This window comes from Malaclemys terrapin, chromosome 5, assembly GCF_027887155.1.
Source record: "Malaclemys terrapin pileata isolate rMalTer1 chromosome 5, rMalTer1.hap1, whole genome shotgun sequence".
NCBI classification, from domain to species: domain Eukaryota; kingdom Metazoa; phylum Chordata; order Testudines; family Emydidae; genus Malaclemys; species Malaclemys terrapin.
Genome location: NC_071509.1, coordinates 97,787,900 through 97,808,053, shown reverse-complemented (window position 1 = coordinate 97,808,053; position 20,154 = coordinate 97,787,900). Strand labels below are relative to the sequence as shown.

Below are 20,154 nucleotides of genomic sequence, written 5' to 3'. Positions count from 1 at the left end.
AATTTGCAAAAGTGGCCAGTTCCAGGTGCCCTGAGAGATTTTAATTAAAGTATCAGACAGGCTGGGAGCCACAGGGTATTTTCCTCTCTGGAGTGGTAGCACAGCCAAAGGGGATCATTTTGCCTGTCATTATACTGCTTTAAGTGACTCCAGTGACCATGAGAAACCTCCTTTTGTGGAGTTGCTCATATTGAATAGTATGATAAGCCCATGGAGAAGTTAATCGCTCATGTCTGCTAGACCACTACATTGTTGCTTGAACTGACAGCATTAAATTGCAAACCTAATAGTGAGAAAGTACTTAGCTTAGATGCAAATCCCAGTACTGTAATGTATTGTACCGCAGTTGCACTGGTGTAAGCATTGATCTCAAAGGTGTCATGGCTGTGCAGGTATTTTGTGCATAATGTGAGACTTTTTATTTAAAACATGTTTATTTTTTAAAATTTTCTGCAGTGCTCAGTGAAAAACTGCCGAACAGCTTTTCATGTCACATGCGCATTTGACCGTGGCTTGGAGATGAAGACCATCCTGGCGGAGAACGACGAGGTCAAGTTCAAGTCATACTGCCCCAAGCACAGCTCCACCAAAAAACTGGATGACGAAAACCTCTGTGAAAACACCAGCCAGGAGAATGAGAATGGGACACAGGACAGCTCTCCTTGTGCCCACATAGAGCCCTTCCACAGCCTTGATCAAAACCAGGAGGAGGCCCACAGGGTCAGTGTCCGCAAGCAGAAGCTCCAGCAGCTGGAAGATGAGTTCTATACATTTGTCAATGTCTTAGAAGTGGCTAAGGCCCTGCGACTGCCTGAAGAGCTGGTGGAGTTCCTGTACCAGTACTGGAAGCTCAAGAGGAAAGGCAATTTCAACAAGCCCTTGATCACCCCAAAGAAAGACGAAGAGGACAATCTGGCCAAGCGGGAGCAGGATGTTTTGTTCAGGAGACTGCAGCTCTTCACGCACCTCCGGCAGGATTTGGAGAGGGTAAACCAATGCAAGCTTATGCTTGTGAGGAGAAGATGCTGTGTTTAGTTAGCTGAGTTCACAACCTAAATCAGTGATAATATATTCCCTTGGTTATTGCCATAGGATGTGGGCAACCAAATTTTGTTCCAACCCAGGGCTCTGAAGATTGCATTGAATTTGTATAGAGCACAAGAAGTTGCAGCTATCTTCTTCTGAATAGAGTGTGTCAGCCTGCAGAGGTGACAGGTCCTGGCAGTTAGTGCTCAGTCTCAATCTGAACAGCTTTGGATATGTTAGACTAGATGACCCTTGTGGTCCCTTCTAACCTTAAGATTCTATGTCTGCACTGTAGCTGGGAGTGAGCCTCAGAGCACAGGTAGATAGACTCTCACTAGCTCAGCTTGATCTAACATGCTAAAAAATAGCAGCGTGGATGTTGTGGCTTGGGTGGCAGCTCAGGCTTTCAAGCCCACCTGACTCTCTGGGTCTGAGCTCGGGTGGCTAGCCCGAGTCTCCATTAGTCACAACATCCACACTGCTCTTTTTAGCACACTACCTCACAAGTCTTATCTACTTGAACTGGAAGGCTTGCTCCCAGCTGCTGTGTAGGTGTACGCTTTGTGGACTGCACGTCAGTATTGGTGACATTGTGAGCTTTACTGCAGCCACCTCTGGGTAATATGTTTTCCGTAGCACAAGCAGTTAGCTTGTGATACTTTCTCCCAGTGGTACCTGCTGCTGATGCACATTTTTCAAACAAATGAAAAACCAAATCACAGTCTTTCCTTGTGTCTTTGATGTGGAGCTGGCTTATTTTTACTTTGCTAATAGAACAATGTGAGGTCAGCATTTCACCAGAAATATGTGCATAATATTTTGAGTAGACAGTGGCATACCATTGGGTTGGGTTTTGAATGTTAAAAAGTGTAATTGAATGGTATCAGCTTAGTGTTTAATCCTTAGTACATCTGCCTTAACAAGGATCTGAAACTGAACCTTTGCTCTTAGATTGCTGGCAAAGAGAGAGAGGGTTTTTTTAAGGCCAGAAGGGACCATTATGATCATATAGCAGGGGCAGGCAAACTTTTTGGCCTGAGGGCCGCATCGGGTTTCAGAAATTGTATGGAGGGCTGGTTAGGGGAGGCTGTGCCTCCCCAAACAGGCAGGCATGGCATGGCCCCCGTCTGACCCCCCCCGCTTCTCGCCCCTGACGGCCCTCCGGGACTCCTGCCCCATCCAACCCGCCCTGTTCCCTGACGGTCCCCCCAACTCCCCACCCCATCCAGCCCCCTGCTCCCTGACAGCCCCCGGACTTCCTGCCCCTAACTTCCCCCCCGCCACCCTATCCAACCCCCCCCCACCTCGGGACCCCTGCCCATCCAACCATCCCTTCTCCTGGTGGCGCAGTGAGCTGAGGCTGCTGGGGAGGGGGAACAGCAGGGGAGGGCTAGCCTCCTGGGCCAGGGAGAACGGTCCCGTGGGCCGTAGTTTGCCCACCTCTGTTATATAGTATGGCCTCCTGTATAACACAGGCCATACAACCTGACCCAGCAGTTCCTTTATCAGGTCAAAAAACCCTTGTGGTTGAACTAGAGCACACATTTTAGAAAGACATCCAGTCTTGATTTAAAGAGTTCAGGTGATGGAATCTACCCCATCCATTCATAAAACTGTTCCAAGGCTAATTACTCTTATTAGTAAACATTTATACCTTATTTCAATTAGACTTTTTCTAGCTTCAATTTCCAGTTAGTGTCTCTCATGCATTTTATAGTATTAGAAATCTTTTGTCTCCATAACCACTTAAAGGTGTTCAAGTCTCCTCTTAACCTTCTCTTTGAAGAGCTAAATAAGTTTAACTTCTTAAGTCTGTGTGTTCTCCAGACATCACAAGTTATTCTTGTGTCATATTTTGCACCCTCTCCAGATTTACAACATTCTTTTAAAAGTCTGGACACATTATTCCAGCAATGGTCACGCAAGTAATAATGCCTCTCTCCTCCAACTTGACATTCCTGTTTATACATCCAAAGGTTACGTTAGCTCATGTTCAGTTGATTATCTTCTAGTCTGACTCCAAAGTCCTTTTCAGAATTGGCACTTTTCAGGATACAGTCTCTCATACTGTACATGTGATCTATGTTCTTTGTTCCTAGATGTGTGACCTTGCTTAACTTGCTCACCCAGCTTACCAAGCAAACTAGCTCTGCATAGGTGACTTGTCTTCATTATTGTTTACAACTCTGCCAGTTTCTCAGTCATCTGCAAATGGGACTCAATACAGGGGTAACTGGATGAAATTCTGTGGCCTTTGTTATACAGGAGGGCAAACTCGATGATCTAATAATGGTCCTTTCTGGTCTTAAAATCTATTAACATGATTTTTAAATTTTCTTGGAGATTATTGATAAAGTATGATTAGCACTGGGCTGAGAACCTATCTCTGTAGAACCCTACTCGAAACAACTACTCATGGATGTTTCCCTATTAACAATTATGTTTTGAGAGCAGTTAGCCAGCTTTTAATTAATTTAATATGCCATATTGAGTTTGTTCAGTGTTAACCTTTTAGTCAGCATGTCATGCTACAGTGAGTCAAAAGCCTCAGAAATCCATATCTACTTCATGAATTTGTAATCTCAGAGAAGTTTGAGTTCCACAGGAAGATACCTCAACTGTGATGATGGGGCATATAGCTCTCTAACCTGCTGGGACCTGACTACAAGTGTTGGGCCCAGCTTGGGTGGGATAGGAAAACAACTAGCCCCTCTTAGGCTCAGGTTGTGTTGGTTTGCCTCACGTTGACCTTCCTGTGGGATCAGCATAGTGGCAGTAGCATGCCTGCTTCTGCTGGCTGAAACCATCTCTTTGTGCTGTGCACTGTGGAGTGTGTGCCTCTTGTTTTGCAGCATGGGGTAGTGGACAGCAGGCACAGGGCATGCAGCTGCTACCATGCCAACCTCATGGCAGGAAGAGGAGAGCCAATCCCACCGTTTGGTGACAATGGCACAGACTCAGGTTCAGGGTCTACATCAGGCCTAAAAATTAGGCTAGAGCCTAATGGGGAGTTTCTCTATTGTGATATTTTTGTGTGACTGTCCCAATCAGCAACAAAATCAAGAAAAAACCCTCTACCACAGAAATAATTTTTTTTTATTTCAGAAAACATTCTTCAAATATGTGTCTGTGTGGCTCCCACTGTAGGCACTCATGCATGCGTGATCAAATTTTCTTTTGACTAGCAGTGTCTTTCGGTGCAGTGCGTGCCACCTTATGCTCTCTCAGCCTCCCTCAGATCCCTTTTATTGTCCATGGCAGTGAGCTCAAACCTAGCAAGCATCTGATCCACTAGTACTTAGCTTGGACTAAACTTCTGCAAAACCTTCTGCGAATCATTAGAACCACATCTGGTCTTCTGTTTTGACCAACATGAACTGACCACTAATTGTCTGCACTGAACTTCTCTGGTCAGACCCTTTTGTCCAGGGTTTTTCTAATGGCAGACTCAAGACACGGGGGCTTCAAGTCCTGTCCATTCTGTGATAGACTGTTTCCCCCTGAAGGAAGAATACAATAGGCATGCCTTCTCTCTGGACAAATCACACATTTCAAACACATGACAATATGTTTATCCCCTTCTCTGTGAGGACTCAAAAGTCACAAGTTGGAAGGCTAAAACTCCACCTTCTGCAACAGTCCATGGAATATCTAATCAAACCCAAGGGAGAAAAGCTCCAGAATCTAATTTAATGGACAATCCAGCATCATCTGCTACTCCATTGAGTAGACAAGCAATGGCTAAGACCACTGTGGAGAACACAGTGCCAAGTCAAAACCTGGCACCGACATTGGCACCAAAACTGACCTGCTTTAATATGGAAGCTGGTACCACCATCTCAGAAGTTGAGCACTGAAAGGGAATGCTCTGGACACTCGGGCAGAAGCTCAAGAAGAAGCGTAGCGTCCTCCGATAAGGACAACCACAGCAAACCCACCAGAGAAAGTCTTTCAAGTCCTCACAGCATCAAGGATGAAGAGGATGAACAGACTGTGATACAAAAGATTCTGCCAGCACTAACATTGACCCCGAACTTGGGATGAAACTCAAGCAGAACCAGGTCCATGCCAAGACATATACCAGCACCAACACAGATTCTGATACTGAAAGCACCTTACACACTGGTGCTGCCCCAACAGGAAATCTACTCTTCACCATCGCCAGAGCATACATTCTCCCTGTTATAGAGCAGGGAACTTTCCCCTCTAAGGTCTGCAGTTGATACTGCCGAGAGACCTATGGGCTAATCCTACAGGCCTCAGCTTGTCAAGACTCCTTTTCAAAGATTTCCTTTTGAACCACTGTCTGAGTGCTCAATATACCACCTTACTATCAGTCAGTCCTGTGGCCATTATATCAGCACAGAGAGTCAGTGAGTTCCAAGCTCTTGTGCTTGGGCCATCTTATAGTTCTTTCCAAGGGGAGAAAGTGGTGATGAAACCACACCTCAATTTCATCCCTCAGGTGGTCTTGGAATTCCACCTGAATTAATCCAACACTTTACCAGTTAGCTTCTCAAAACTGCACTCAACAACCATCTCATTGTGGCAATATCTGGCGCAAGCCATCTCATCACAGAGACTCACTAACTGGATATCACAGTGCATTTCCACCTGCTATCAGATGGCTGGTTAGTGTCTCCCTCCGAAAGTCAGTGAAAATTTCACTAGGTCACAGGCTGTATCGTCTGTCTGCTTCAATCTCAGATCTGCTAGGTAGCTATATAGAGTGATCTACTGTCTTGTAAAACATTGCACTTGACATGGCAGCCAAATCAGATGCCAAGTTCAGGAGAGCAGTACTACAGTCGCTGTTTGATTGACTGCAGCTGAAGTTCCTCACTCACACCATCCTTGGAGGATACTGCTTGCCAGTAATCTATAGGGGGATCCACACTGACTACAACAGCTCAAAGAACAATAGCTATTTACTCTACAGTAATTGTGGTTCTTTGAGCTGTTATAGTCAGTGTGGATCCTACACTCTGTCCTCCATCCTCACTTTTCTCAGTCCCCAGCTATCACAGGCTTTGAATTGTGAGGGAAATGAGGGAGGGTCATAGGCAACCTCATTCTATGTTCTTGCATGGACAAACACACAAGGAAGTACAGAGTGCATGCACAACCCTGTTGGACAGTGCTAGTGGGGGAAAAAATTCACTCTCACATGTGCTCTTATAGTGGGATCCACCCTGACCATAACATCTTGAAGAATCAGTTACTGTAGGGTAAGTAACTGTTCTATACAGAACGTAGTGAACAATTAATAATTTGGTTTCACTTCCAGTTCTTTCAACAGTCATGCTGTCTGTCATACAGTGGCATACATAGGAGCCCTACTGCATATATTAATTGACCCAAATGAGACTAAAATGGAAGGTTCATGAAGGTTCATGAAGACTCTTACAACAACCCAAATTTTGACCCTATAAGCTATTAAGCATAATTAAAAAGGTGTGTGTATGTATATGTATCCAATAGCAGAGAGATGTGGGTATGGTCCTCAAAGATCCCTCCTTATTTCTCCTTTTACTTCCACCTCCAACTTCAAAGACCTCATGTTGTGGCTTCCTTCTCTCTATGCAGCGAGGGTTCAATGATTCTGTGAGCATCAGATATGGTAGAGGAGGACACTTAGGAGTGTTACATTGCCTCTACAACTTGTTAGCTAAGGAGCAAAAGACAGACTGGGTTCTGATCAGTTTATAGCTTTACTATCATGAAGCTCAGTGACAATATTATTTGCATTGTCTAGGTTCGGAATCTGACTTACATGGTGACCCGAAGGGAGAAGATTAAGCGATCTGTTTGCAAAGTCCAGGAACAGATATTCAATCTCTACACAAAACTTATGGATCAAGAACGAGTTTCAGGTATGTTTCACAGACTTCATTATCACATCCAAGCAGAGGATGGCAAGCAGAGGAACAGAATGGTTTGGCTAAGGCAAGGGTCTCAAACTCAATTTACTTTAGGGTCAGTGCCAGTCCTCAAATCCTCCCAGTGGGCCAATAATGTCACTGAAGATGGTGTTCAGAAAAGAAAACATTTATCTTGTATTTTTTATTTTGAATTTCTTAGAAATAATAAAACTGTCATACAACTTTATACAATTCTTTGCCTGCCAGAGAGTTTTTAGTGTTGGCCAGACATCTGGCAATGCTTCAGTTCTGTCAGTTTGTTGATGTTTGGCCTCAGTGACTGAGCAGTTGAAACCTTCAGGATTGCAGCAAGGTGTGCATCAGATAGTTGTGTTCGGTATTTTGACTTTTTTATATTCATTGTGGAAAAAAGTGATGCTGCCTCCATGGCTGACTTTGCCAGGCAACTAATCATGCTGCCTCATGGTTGACTCTGCTCGGCAACTAGTGATAGTATCTCGGTCCCTGTCCCCCAGCCAATGGGAGCTGTGGGGGTGGGGGGCGGCACCTTCAGAGGACAGAGCCGGCCGCATGGCTGCATGGGACTTTCCTCTGCGGGCCAGTGGGGTGGTTCTCGGGCCACAGATGGCCCGCAGGCCGGGACTTTGAGACCCCTGGGCTAAGGTCTACTTACTGTTTTGACGCTCACCCTTCCTTATATTCTTGTTTAGTTCACTTTGCAACAGGAAGTTAGAGGAAAAACCTCCTAATGAACCAAGAGCCAGTATATTTTAAATTTTCAGCTACAACATATTAAGGACGGTCACATGAGAAGCCATAGAAATAGATAAGTAAGTGGGCCTGAATTAACCAGCCAACCCTGTGGGACTCAGTGGCGCAAGGGATTGGAAATGGGATGAAGAGACTTCGGCTTTAGCTCACTGCTTCAAAACCTTCCTAAATTCAATTTTTTCCCACTATTGGTAGTTTTGTGGTCAGGGACTGTCACCTATTATATGTTTGTTTAGCACCCAGCACAATGAGGCCCAACCTGGTTGTGGCGTTTAGGAGCTGCTGCCTTATAAACATTTAATAGTAATAATAGCTGTTTGGTGGTCTCAGTCCATTTCATAGTGGATGGGTGTCCCCAGAGCTGACAGGCACACTTATCAGAAAGGCCCAGGACTGAATGGGCATGAAGAAAGAACTCCCCTTGTTCCTAGAGGAGTTATTTTCAGGTCATGGTTGAAGCCCATTGGCTTGGGTGGGTGCAGAACCTTTATGCAGTATAGTTAATGCTGAAATCACACTTCTCTGAAAATGTTTGACCGATTATAGCTACAAATAAGATCACTGTAACTTGGATCTATGGTTTTGTCCCAGTTTGTTTTCTTTGTATTTTTGACAGCACTTTCTGTGGAGTCAGCTTCACTTTTCCGCCCACTCCATTTGTAGGTTTAGTGTTTTCTCATGTTGTTTATACTAGTCTCAAGCAGGGGAGAGAAAACATTTTTAAAAACAGAAGAAAAGTGTCTGGATAAAACTACAAATATTGGCAATATGGATCCAGCAGTAGCTGTAGTCAATTTTTTTAAAATCCATTAAATTTCAGGTTGACAGAGTCCCTTTAAAGATGTTATAGAGTTATTGGTAAAAATCAGTTCTTAAACAGATTTTCATTTGATTTAATCTTGGTTTTCCTTGGATATTATGGATTATTTTCTGCATTGCCAAGTTTAGATTAAGAAAGGACAGTTATAACTCTGCTTGTCATGGTGTTTTCCTTCTTCAACAAAAAAATAATAATGGATAAATAAGAAAAAAATCACATCCCTGTTCATTTGCCTGTCAAATGTTTGACTTTCTATCCTTCCCGGATTAAACCCTTTGTAAAACACTATGAAGATGAACTCATCTTTTGGACCCAATCTGGAAGCATTGTGAATCTGTTGTTTTCTATTAAAATCAATTGAAAGGTCTACATTTCAGCACATTCTGCTTAAAACCAAGCATGTTGCTGTGATCTGTCAAATGAAAAGCACATTTCTACTACTCCAAAAGTGACTCATAGAGAGAGACTCAATTCAGTTTTTGACTAACAGTCCTTCTGAATGAGTCTGTGGTTTTAAAGGCATGAATTCTGATGGGTCAGCAAACTGATGTTAAAAAAATCATTCCCACTGATTTACTGCTCACTGAAAATAGTTGCTTCTCCAGCAGGAAAATGCTACACTGAAAAGGTTAACTAGATTATTCTTAAGGATTTAAATCATTAGTCAGCTGCACAATCAGCTAGTAGAATCATGCATGATGACATATGTGGTAGTTTGTCCATTTAAGTGAAGATGCTTTTTTCCAAAGAGTTTAATCAAGATTGGATATTTGTCTAGAAGATGTGTTCTAGTGCAAACACAGCTATTGGACTTTGTGTTATGCAGGAGATCAGACTAGACAATCACAATGGCCCCTTCTGGCCTTAAAATCTGAGATACACATTAGCTATAATATCTATAGCGATATGGAAATTGCATCTAAATATAATTAGATCTACAGTAATTAAGAGTTACTGAAGGCTGATCAGTGTCAGATGTTGGATGTTATGAAAGCCATTAAATGCTGGTCACGCTCCAGCATAATTAAAACAAGTTGGAGGCAGGAAAGAAAAATCCCTAAGAGGAAATTTAGGAGGTAAAAAGCAGCAGTTGTTATATCAGGGAAGTGATTTGCTTTGCCTGAACTGTGAAGTAATTTCTCTGTGTTGCTTTTAGGTGTGCCTTCCTCCTCCTCAGTAGAAAACATGGTGTTGTTCAACAGTCCACCTTTGGGTCCTGATGCTCCCAAAATAGAGGATTTGAAGTGGCATTCTGCTTTCTTCAGGAAGCAAATGGGCACTTCTCTGACACACACATTGAAAAAATCACACAAGGGAGACAGAGTAAGGAACAGCTCTGGGAGTGACAGAAAATCCCTGCTCAAACAGCCCAGCCGAAGGGAAGGTGTTGTGACTCCAGGTAGCTTTTTAAATTTTGAAAAGGCCTTTGCAGAAGCACGCATTGTATCAGCACAACAGAGAAATGGGATAGTTATGCCAGACCACAGGAAAAGAAGAGACAATCGTTCCCCTTACGAGGTAATCAAGGCAGAACTGAAGGAAAAGCCTTCCAAGCACAGCCACAAGCCACTGACATCCACAGAAGTCTCTCAGAGGCAATCCGAAAACAAAAGGTCTGTGAACCATCCAGGTGGTAGGTCAGCACCTGGCACACGGAGGGATATAGTGCCTAAATGCAATGGATCCCTCATCAAAATAAACTATAACCGGCCTGCGGTTAAAGTGCCTACTACACCTACAAGCCCAGTGAAAAACTGGGGCGGATTCCGAATTCCAAAGAAGGGGGAGAGACAACACCAGGGAGAGATCCAGGAGGAGACCTGCCACCAGAACTCTAACTATCCATACTTGGGCATGGGCAGAGTTTTGCCTAAAGACAGGGCAAAAAGCAAACTAAAGACAGACAGGGAGAATGATGGGTATGCTCCTGATGCTGAAATGAGTGACTCAGAATCTGAGGTGGCTGAGAAAAAATGCAGACAGCAAAGGCTTAGTCCAAACAGCACTATCAACAGGAGGACAGACATTATTAGGAGAAGTATCCTCGCTTCCTGACTGGACAGTAAGACACATCTTCAAGCACCATGGTCAATAGAGGCACTGCTGCAAACCCACTCTGCTTTATTTATCGGTGTGAGGAGGGGAGGATGGGGTTTTAGACATGGCTACCGATTGACAAAGAGAGAACCAGTTACCCCTGAGCTGTATAAACATGTTTACGTGCACTTAAGACTATGATTTTGCCCCGTCCCTGAGTCCTTATAATCTATTTCTGTGAGAAGTTTGAACCTTTTTTATTTGCAACTTTCTTGAGGAAACAAGATGACATCACTATTAAAATGGAATCTTTGGTGGAACACTAAAAGAATTCGTTAAACACGTGGGGGGAAGGGGAGGTTGCATCTGTCTCCCTTTAGCAAAACAGCACTGACAAGAATTTTTCCCTCTCCCCAAAAGCACAAGCTGTTAAATTAACTAGTGTGTACTATATTAAATATGGTTATTTAACCATCCAGCATTACTAAGCCCATTACAAATACTCACTTTCCTTAGACTGTGGCAGGTCTTCAAGTCATATTTGCCTGCAGAATGTTTTTGTTGTATTTGAGTTCAGTATACATGGCAGCTCTAAATCTTCCATAACTCCAGAGAGTTTACATGTAAATACATCCAACAGGTAGTCAGTTTTAATCACAATTATTGGAGAAAAATGAAGGGGACAGGCTAGAGCTGCAGCTGCCTAGTGATATAACAGTAACAACATGAAAAGACCCAGTCTCAGCACAGAGCCATACTCCTAAGCTCTTCAGTTCTCGGGAAAGAAGATAGTTCATCCAGTTCTGAGAAAGGGACAAATTTAGGATCTACTGCATTCTGTGGAACAATCCACAAAGCAGCTTTAGCATTATCCAATCACCTGCCCTCCAGGAATATGATGACAATTCAAGTGGGTATGACTAACTTGAAGGCACTAGTCAGCAGGATTTCCCAATGCCAGCCACTTATGCACTAATGGTATGTACTGGGATATCCAAGCATCTGACACTAAAGCGTTACTTAAAGAAGGACAAATATATATATATATATATATACACACACACATGCATATATATTTTTAAATAGAATAAAAAGGAAAGGCAATAAGTTGTGAATAGCTCTTTACATTCAGACCAAGATAAAGTGATTTCATTCTGTTCTGGACTAGAATTGATGAGAGGGGAGCTCACAGTGTGATTACATAACTTTTAAAAATAACTGCGAATGGCAATAACTAGTGAGTAAGCTATCAGCAATAACATTAACAGTACATAGAGAGACTATTTTGTTTGTGCACTGAATAGAGTGCATATGTATCATAACAATGGATGTTATAAGAGCCTGAAATTTTTTGAATTCTGCATCAGTGTAAGGCAGGCACAAAACAGTTGAAAGAAAGTTTAAGCAGCAATGCGTTTAGAAATATGGGCAGATGGAAGAATCCCTTTTTCTTTCCCCCAACCTACTGCTATCAGTATTCAGTTATATAATACATTTTAACATTTAACCCCTTCTCATTGGGGCAGGGAAAGAATAAAGAAACATTAGAACTTTGCTGTTAACTTTAAGTCTTCCAGCAGATTCAGTTGACAAAATAGGCTTATTGACATTCCATCTTGCTATGCAAGTTATCAGATAATTAAAAACTTCAAACAAATGCTTCCCTATCATTAGTTCTACTTTTTAAACTAAAGTGAGACATAACCTTTTGACACTTAATGGAATAATCTTGGGAAGGGGAAATGTTTGTATTGAAACGATACTTTGTTAAACCTTGCTGCTCCTGAGAAACCAGATTCATCTCATTACTTTGCTGGTCAGATTAACTGGTTGTTGCACATAACAAAGAAGGAATGGTGGATCTGAGTCATACAGAGATTCACTCTTGCCATGACTTAAAATATTGAAGTTCTTGTTTGATTAAAAAGAAGAAATTTTTTATTGGCTATGGGAAAAGAGGGAAGTACAGTTGATTTCACTTTCAACTTCAGCAACATTTCTAGATGAGGGCTAAGTTTATTACTGTAAGGAGGTTGTGATATAGGGAATTGTTTGTCAAGCCATAGAAGGAAAAAAAAATTAAATTTGATTCTAAGCAAACATTTAACCTCACATCAGTTTGAAAGAGGTACCTGATTCATTTGCACTATTATGAATGCTAGCATTGTGCAGAAATAATGCCTTATCTGTTTTACTCCCCACACATTTAGGTTAATAAGCTTTCTAATGTTCCACGTTATGCTGAACCAAATAAAACGCTTTTCCCAAACTCCTAATTACAAAAAAGCTACAAGGCAAGCTAATTGCAGTATGACCAGCTGTAAAAGTTAGTTTCATGCCAGGCTTAGCGCTCAGCAACAGAGGAGTCATACGTATAGCAGTAACAACCTAAACCCACCCCTTGTGTTTTATTGGTATGGAATCATTCATTTTTTTTTTAAGCTTTACCTTTCCTTGTGCAGATTGACCAAGCAATCTTTTTGATTATGATTGGTGTATTATGTCAAAATGTAGGCTAGTTAAACTTTTGTAAAGTTGCCTGGAATGCCATTTGTTAGGGTATAAACACACACAAATCTAAATGAAGGGTTTATTCGTGTCATGTGTGCAAGTCTTAATTATTTTAAAAATTTGAAAAAAAAATGTCATTACATTTGTAAAATCTTGTACAGAAGATTTTTCACTATGTGCCTAGCTTTGGTGTTCATTCAGCTAAAATTAAAAAAAAAAGGTGCATGAAGAGAAACCGATAGAATCAGAGATAAAAAGTATATGTAGAGATGACTATTTTATATTACTTGGCCCAATCCTGTATTTATTTCCCCCCTTTTCTGACGTATTTATAAAGATCTAGTTGAAGACAACTGTATTTTTTTGTTAAAATATTTAGTAGAATTGTGCCTTTTTGTCTGTATGTGAATAAATGCTGTACATTTTGCAATAGATTGGCAGTGTTCAATTTTAAAATCTCCACTTCTGACCATTCTATCCAGGTTTATATACTGCATTCATTGCCATGATATCTAAGCAAAGTTAAAATAAACATCCTGCACATACGCACATGCTTAACTTTAAGTATATAGGCTGTCTCATTGTGCTTTAAGTTAAGCATCATGTGTTTGCAGGATTGGGACCACTGTGACCAACAATTGTCACGTTTGGTGCCCAGTTTTATATATATATATAGCTTACCAGTAACAAAATCCTATTACATATGTCTAGAGTGATATGACTATAATACTTACTCAGTGCTTGCCATATTTTCTTTCTTACTCGTAGCATTAGTAGTCGAAGTTTTTGAAACTGGAAGGCGGCTGAGGTGCACACAAAACCAAGATATAGCTCATTCTTCCCTGTATTGGTTCTGGAGTGCCAACAGTAGTAAAACATTATTTTAATTATTAAAGGTCAGAGTATGACCCCGCCTTTATTCATATTGGTGAATAATTTCTTGAATCAGTTGATCTACCTGTTATTATTTGTTCAGCAGTGTTAGTAAAGGGCTCACATACTGCCCTACAGTAAGTCGCTAAGACGAAGTATAAACTTAGAAGCGAATCTGGCAAGTATTTTTTTTTTTAGTCACTTTGCTATTCTTGCTGACCAAAACTGCACTTTGAACTTTAAATCATCTTAGTTTGTCTTACGGAACAAGTGAAAGGCAAATAGAAGTTTGGCAGTTTGGTTAAAATAGCCAAAAATCGACAGAATGCAGAAACGTAGGTTTGTTATAAACAGAAAGAGGCCTAGTTTTTTACATTTTACAAGTGTACCTCTGAATGTATCTATATGTGGAATGTTACATATCCACGATCTCTTACTGGTACAGTGGCAAGTTCACCAAATCATTTATGCAACCCAACAGCATCATACGTACTGTATGTGGAAACGGGCTTCCACATTTCAGGTTTGTTACAGGCTGTTCATTGCAATAGTAACTGCCCACCATCCAAGGGTAAGACATGGCCTTATGATGCCACAACAGTCTATATCGTTTAAACAAGTGCAGCAGTTTAAAAGGAACTACATAGTCTCCGAGCTGTAGGTGAGGCACCACTTTAACCAAAAAATTCCAAGGATGAATGTGCAGAAAAACCCTCATCTTCTAGTTTCAGAGTAACAGCCGTGTTAGTCTGTATCCGCAAAAAGAAGAACAGGAGTACTTGTGGCACCTTAGAGACTAACAAATTTATTAGAGCATAAGCTTTCGTGGACTACAGCCCACTTCTTCGGATGCATATAGAATGGAACATATATTGAGGAGATATATATACACACATACAGAGAGCATAAACAGGTGGGAGTTGTCTTACTAACTCTGAGAGGCCAATTAATTAAGAGAAAAAAAAAAAAAAAAACTTTTGAAGTGATAATCAAGCTAGCCGAGTACAGACAGTGTGATAAGAAGTGTGAGAATACTTACAAGGGGAGATAGTCAACGTTTGTAATGGCTCAGCCATTCCCAGTCCTTATTCAAACCGGAGTTAATTGTGTCTAGTTTGCATATCAATTCTAGCTCTGCAGTCTCTCTTTGGAGTCTGTTTTTGAAGTTTTTCTGTTGTAATATAGCCACCCGCAGGTCTGTCACTGAATGACCAGACAGGTTAAAGTGTTCTCCCACTGGTTTTTGAGTATTTTGATTCCTGATGTCAGATTTGTGTCCATTAATTCTTTTGCGTAGAGACTGTCCGGTTTGGCCAATGTACATGGCAGAGGGGCATTGCTGGCACATGATGGCATAGATCACATTGGTAGATGTGCAGGTGAACGAGCCCCTGATGGTATGGCTGATGTGATTAGGTCCTATGATGATGTCACTTGAATAGATATGTGGACAGAGTTGGCATCGGGGTTTGTTACAAGGATAGGTTCCTGGGTTAGTGGTTTTGTTCAGTGATGTGTGGTTGCTGGTGAGTATTTGCTTTAGGTTGGGGGGTTGTCTGTAAGCGAGGACAGGTCTGTCTCCCAAGATCTGTGAGAGTAAAGGATCATCTTTCAGGATAGGTTGTAGATCTCTGATGATGCGCTGGAGAGGTTTTAGTTGGGGGCTGAAGGTGACAGCTAGTGGTGTTCTGTTATTTTCTTTGTTGGGCCTGTCTTGTAGGAGGTGACTTCTGGGTACTCGTCTGGCTCTGTCAATCTGTTTTTTCACTTCAGCAGGTGGGTATTGTAGTTTTAAGAATGCTTGATCTTAAAACTACAATACCCACCTGCTGAAGTGAAAAAACAGATTGACAGAGCCAGACGAGTACCCAGAAGTCACCTCCTACAAGACAGGCCCAACAAAGAAAATAACAGAACACCACTAGCTGTCACCTTCAGCCCCCAACTAAAACCTCTCCAGCGCATCATCAGAGATCTACAACCTATCCTGAAAGATGATCCTTTACTCTCACAGATCTTGGGAGACAGACCTGTCCTCGCTTACAGACAACCCCCCAACCTAAAGCAAATACTCACCAGCAACCACACATCACTGAACAAAACCACTAACCCAGGAACCTATCCTTGTAACAAACCCCGATGCCAACTCTGTCCACATATCTATTCAAGTGACATCATCATAGGACCTAATCACATCAGCCATACCATCAGGGGCTCGTTCACCTGCACATCTACCAATGTGATCTATGCCATCATGTGCCAGCAATGCCCCTCTGCCATGTACATTGGCCAAACCGGACAGTCTCTACGCAAAAGAATTAATGGACACAAATCTGACATCAGGAATCAAAATACTCAAAAACCAGTGGGAGAACACTTTAACCTGTCTGGTCATTCAGTGACAGACCTGCGGGTGGCTATATTACAACAGAAAAACTTCAAAAACAGACTCCAAAGAGAGACTGCAGAGCTAGAATTGATATGCAAACTAGACACAATTAACTCCGGTTTGAATAAGGACTGGGAATGGCTGAGCCATTACAAACGTTGACTATCTCCCCTTGTAAGTATTCTCACACTTCTTATCACACTGTCTGTACTCGGCTAGCTTGATTATCACTTCAAAAGTTTTTTTTTTTTTTTTTTTTCTCTTAATTAATTGGCCTCTCAGAGTTAGTAAGACAACTCCCACCTGTTTATGCTCTCTGTATGTGTGTATATATATCTCCTCAATATATGTTCCATTCTATATGCATCCGAAGAAGTGGGCTGTAGTCCACGAAAGCTTATGCTCTAATAAATTTGTTAGTCTCTAAGGTGCCACAAGTACTCCTGTTCTTCTTTTTGCCTCATCTTCTAATACATTAAGGCAACATTAAGTTTGAATCTTAGTAGATTGTAAACTCAGGGACCTCATCATTGTCTTATACAAGATCAGTCAGAGTGGCTGTTTAATATTGTGCAACCTTAACTCTGCCTGCCTATGTGTATGCATTGTAAAAAATGGTTTCAATTTGGATAACATTACAGGAACCAAAGATTCACAAAGCAGACTAAGATTGTAGGGAAAATCACTTTTATTCTATTGCATTATTTGGGAAATAGTAAGTGGTCACATAAATAAAGGCTGTATTTTAAGACCTATGTTCATAGGACAGAGAAAATTGCACATTCACCTTTACTTTGCATCTCCAACTGGAATGTTTCACAATGCCACCTTAATGGTTACAATAACGCTTGTTTGCACTCTAATGAAGATGAGGGCTGTTATATTAGAGAGACTAGGTCAGCACTTCAAAATATTCATTTGGCTCAGTATCTGCAAAAAGACATTAAAAAAGAGTAGGGGCACTAGCCCTTTATTATTATATACAAAATGATGTTAAAAGCACATTAAGGTTGCAAAGTCAAGCATTCAGAGGTTAAGAAATGCCAGAATTAAGGATGCCTGTGCAATTTTAGAGCACCACAGGTCTGAGTCAGCTGAGACAGGCTAGCCAGCGGTGTTTAATTGCAGTGTAGACATACTCTTTGTAACCATCTGTCTGGTTTAAGTGATTTGCCCAGCACCACACAAGAACTCTGTGGCACAGGCAGGCATAGGACTTAAGTTCCCCAGCGCAGCTTTCAACACAACCATGAGACCATCCTTTCTCTTCTTGCAATGCGCTGCCCAATTCACTATATACCTGATTGTTCTACAGCCTCCTCTAGAACGCAACAGTTTAATCCCCAGAGCAGGTTGCCTGTATAACCTTAATTCACCCTCCTTCTGAACATTCATTAAGAATCAGTCTTTAACTACAGGGTTACGTACTATTTCCCCCCCAGAACCTCTGCTTCATTCAGTGCACAGACTGGATGGTGTTTACTTTATGAGCAGCTATTCAATATTTTATTCTATTCATTGTTCAATGTGTGGTCCCATGCCTTATTTACTGCACACTATTCAAACTCTTAATTTCCTCCTGGGCCTTCCCATGGTGCTCATTGCGAACAGTATCTGTGTTTCACATACACTGATGAATACATGCCTGACTGCCTTAATTGCCTTCTATGATGAGATAACTGGCTCTGTGGACGAGGGGAAAGCAGTGGACGTGTTATTCCTTGACTTTAGGAAAGCTTTTGATATGGTCTCCCACAGTATTCTTGCCGGCAAGTTTAAGAAGTATGGGCTGGATGAATGGACTATGAGGTGGCTAGAAAGCTGGCTAGATCATTGGGCTCAATGGGTAGTGATCAATGGCTCCATGTCTAGTTGGCAGCCAGTATCAAGGATCGGTCCTGGGGCCGGTTTTGTTCAATATCTTCATTAATGATCTGGAGGATGGCGTGGACTGCACCCTTAGCAAGTTTGCAGATGACACTAAACTGGAGGGAGTGGTAGATACGCTGGAGGGTAGGGATAGGATACAGAGGGCCCCAAACAAATTAGAGGCTTGGGCCAAAAGAAATCTGATGAGGTTCAACAAGAACAAGTGCAGAGTCCTGCACTTAGGACGGAAGAATGCCATGCACTGCTTTAGACTAGGGACCGAATGGCTAGGCAGCAGTTCTGCAGAAAAGGACCTAGGGATTACAGTGGACGAGAAGCTGGATATGCATCAACAGTTGTATAGGTTGCCCTTGTTGCCAAGAAGGCTAACAGCATTTTGGGCTGTATAAGTAGGGGCACTGCCAGTAGATCGAGGGACGTGATCATTCCCCTCTATTCGGCATCGGTGAGGCCTCATCTGGAATACTGTGTCCAGTTTTGGGCCCCACACTACAAGAAGGATGTGGAAAAATTGGAAAGAGTCCAGCGGAGGGCAACAAAAATGATTAGGGGGCTGGAGCACATGACTTGAGGAGGAGGAGAGACTGATGGAACTGGGATTGTTTGGTCTGCAGAAGAGAAGAATGAGGGGGGATTTGATAACTGCTTTCAACTACGTGAAAGGGGGTTCCAAAGAGGCTGGATCTAGACTGTTCTCAGTGGTACCAGATGACAGAACAAGGAGCAATGGTCTCAAGTTGCAGTGAGGGAGGTTTAGGTTGGATATTAGGAAAAACTTTTTCACTAGGAGGGTGGTGAAGCACTGGAATAGGTTACCTAGGGAGGTGGTGGAATCTCCTTCCTTAGAGGTTTTTAAGGTCAGGCTTGACAAAGCCCTGGCTGGGATGATTTAGTTGGGAATTGGTCCTGCTTTGAGCAGGGGGTTGGACTAGATGAGACTCCTGAGGTCCCTTCCAATCCTGATATTCTATGATTTATTATTTTCACAGCATCCCTGTGAGATGGAGGTATTATCCCCACTTTGTAAATGGAGAACTAGGGCAGAGAGAAATTAAGGTAAAAAGTATCCACTAATTTTGGGTACCCTGTGAGAGACCTCATTTTTCAGAGTACTTAGTGTTATTATACACCACTTTATATGTTCAAAGAAGAAGCTCCCATTGACTTCAGTAACAATCTAGTGCTCAGCACTAATAAGCTCCCGAGGTCTGATTTTTTTTTTTTTTTTTAAGTCAGGCATCCAGAAAACAATTAGGGTATGTCTACATAGCAGTTAAACAGCCATGGCTGGCCTGAGTCAGTTGGCTGGGGCTCAGGCTGTGGGGCTGTAAAATTGTGATGTAGACATGTGAACAGTCCCACAGCTCTGGGTTCCAGCCCAAGCCTGAACATTTAACTGCAATTTTACAGCCCCACAAGTCTGAGTCTATATACCTTCTGACTGTTCAACAGCCTCCCCTAGAACACAACCATTTAATCGCTAGAGCAGGTCCATTCTGTGCATTTAGAACCTTCTCTCAACTCCAGTGCCTGGACCCACCACAGCCCAGGGCATCCAGAAATTGCAATTGCAGGGAAAATCATGCTTAGGGAAGATGGAATCTTCAGAAAATTGAACTGTTTTAGCAAGTCTCTACTGAGCATGTATGAATTGAGGATTTGTTCGGTCTTATGTCTTGGTCAAATTTGGACAGATTTTTAAGGGCCAGGCAGAAGACACACGTCTGACAAAAAAGCTACCCTCTACTAAATTTCAACTTCCTGCATGGGGGTGCTAAAGCTTCTGAAAGACAACAAATCCTGACAATCTTAATATCGGCAAAATATACCCTGCCCCAGCCTTGTTTTTGGAAACGGCTTAATTGTTTTGGCTGAAATTTTCCAAAAAGTTTAGCAGGGTTATAAAGCAACTGAAAATAGGGTCTTATAAAGCTTGTTTGACAATTCCCTTTATA

At 42.0% G+C, this 20,154-nt stretch overlaps 1 protein-coding gene across 2 annotated transcripts in view; it reads left to right on the top strand.

Moving 5' to 3' along the window:
* The window catches only part of JADE1 (jade family PHD finger 1), a 62,668-nt gene extending 49,189 nt beyond the window's left edge, over positions 1-13,479 (top strand). For both annotated transcript variants that reach the window (XM_054030368.1, XM_054030369.1), the window contains 3 exons: positions 457-987; positions 6,782-6,899; positions 9,656-13,479. In XM_054030368.1, coding sequence (XP_053886343.1) covers positions 457-987; positions 6,782-6,899; positions 9,656-10,554 — 1,548 coding nt within the window. In that variant the 3' untranslated portion in view covers positions 10,555-13,479. The remainder of the gene's footprint in view (positions 1-456; positions 988-6,781; positions 6,900-9,655) is intronic.
* The last annotated feature ends 6,675 nt before the right edge of the window (positions 13,480-20,154 follow it).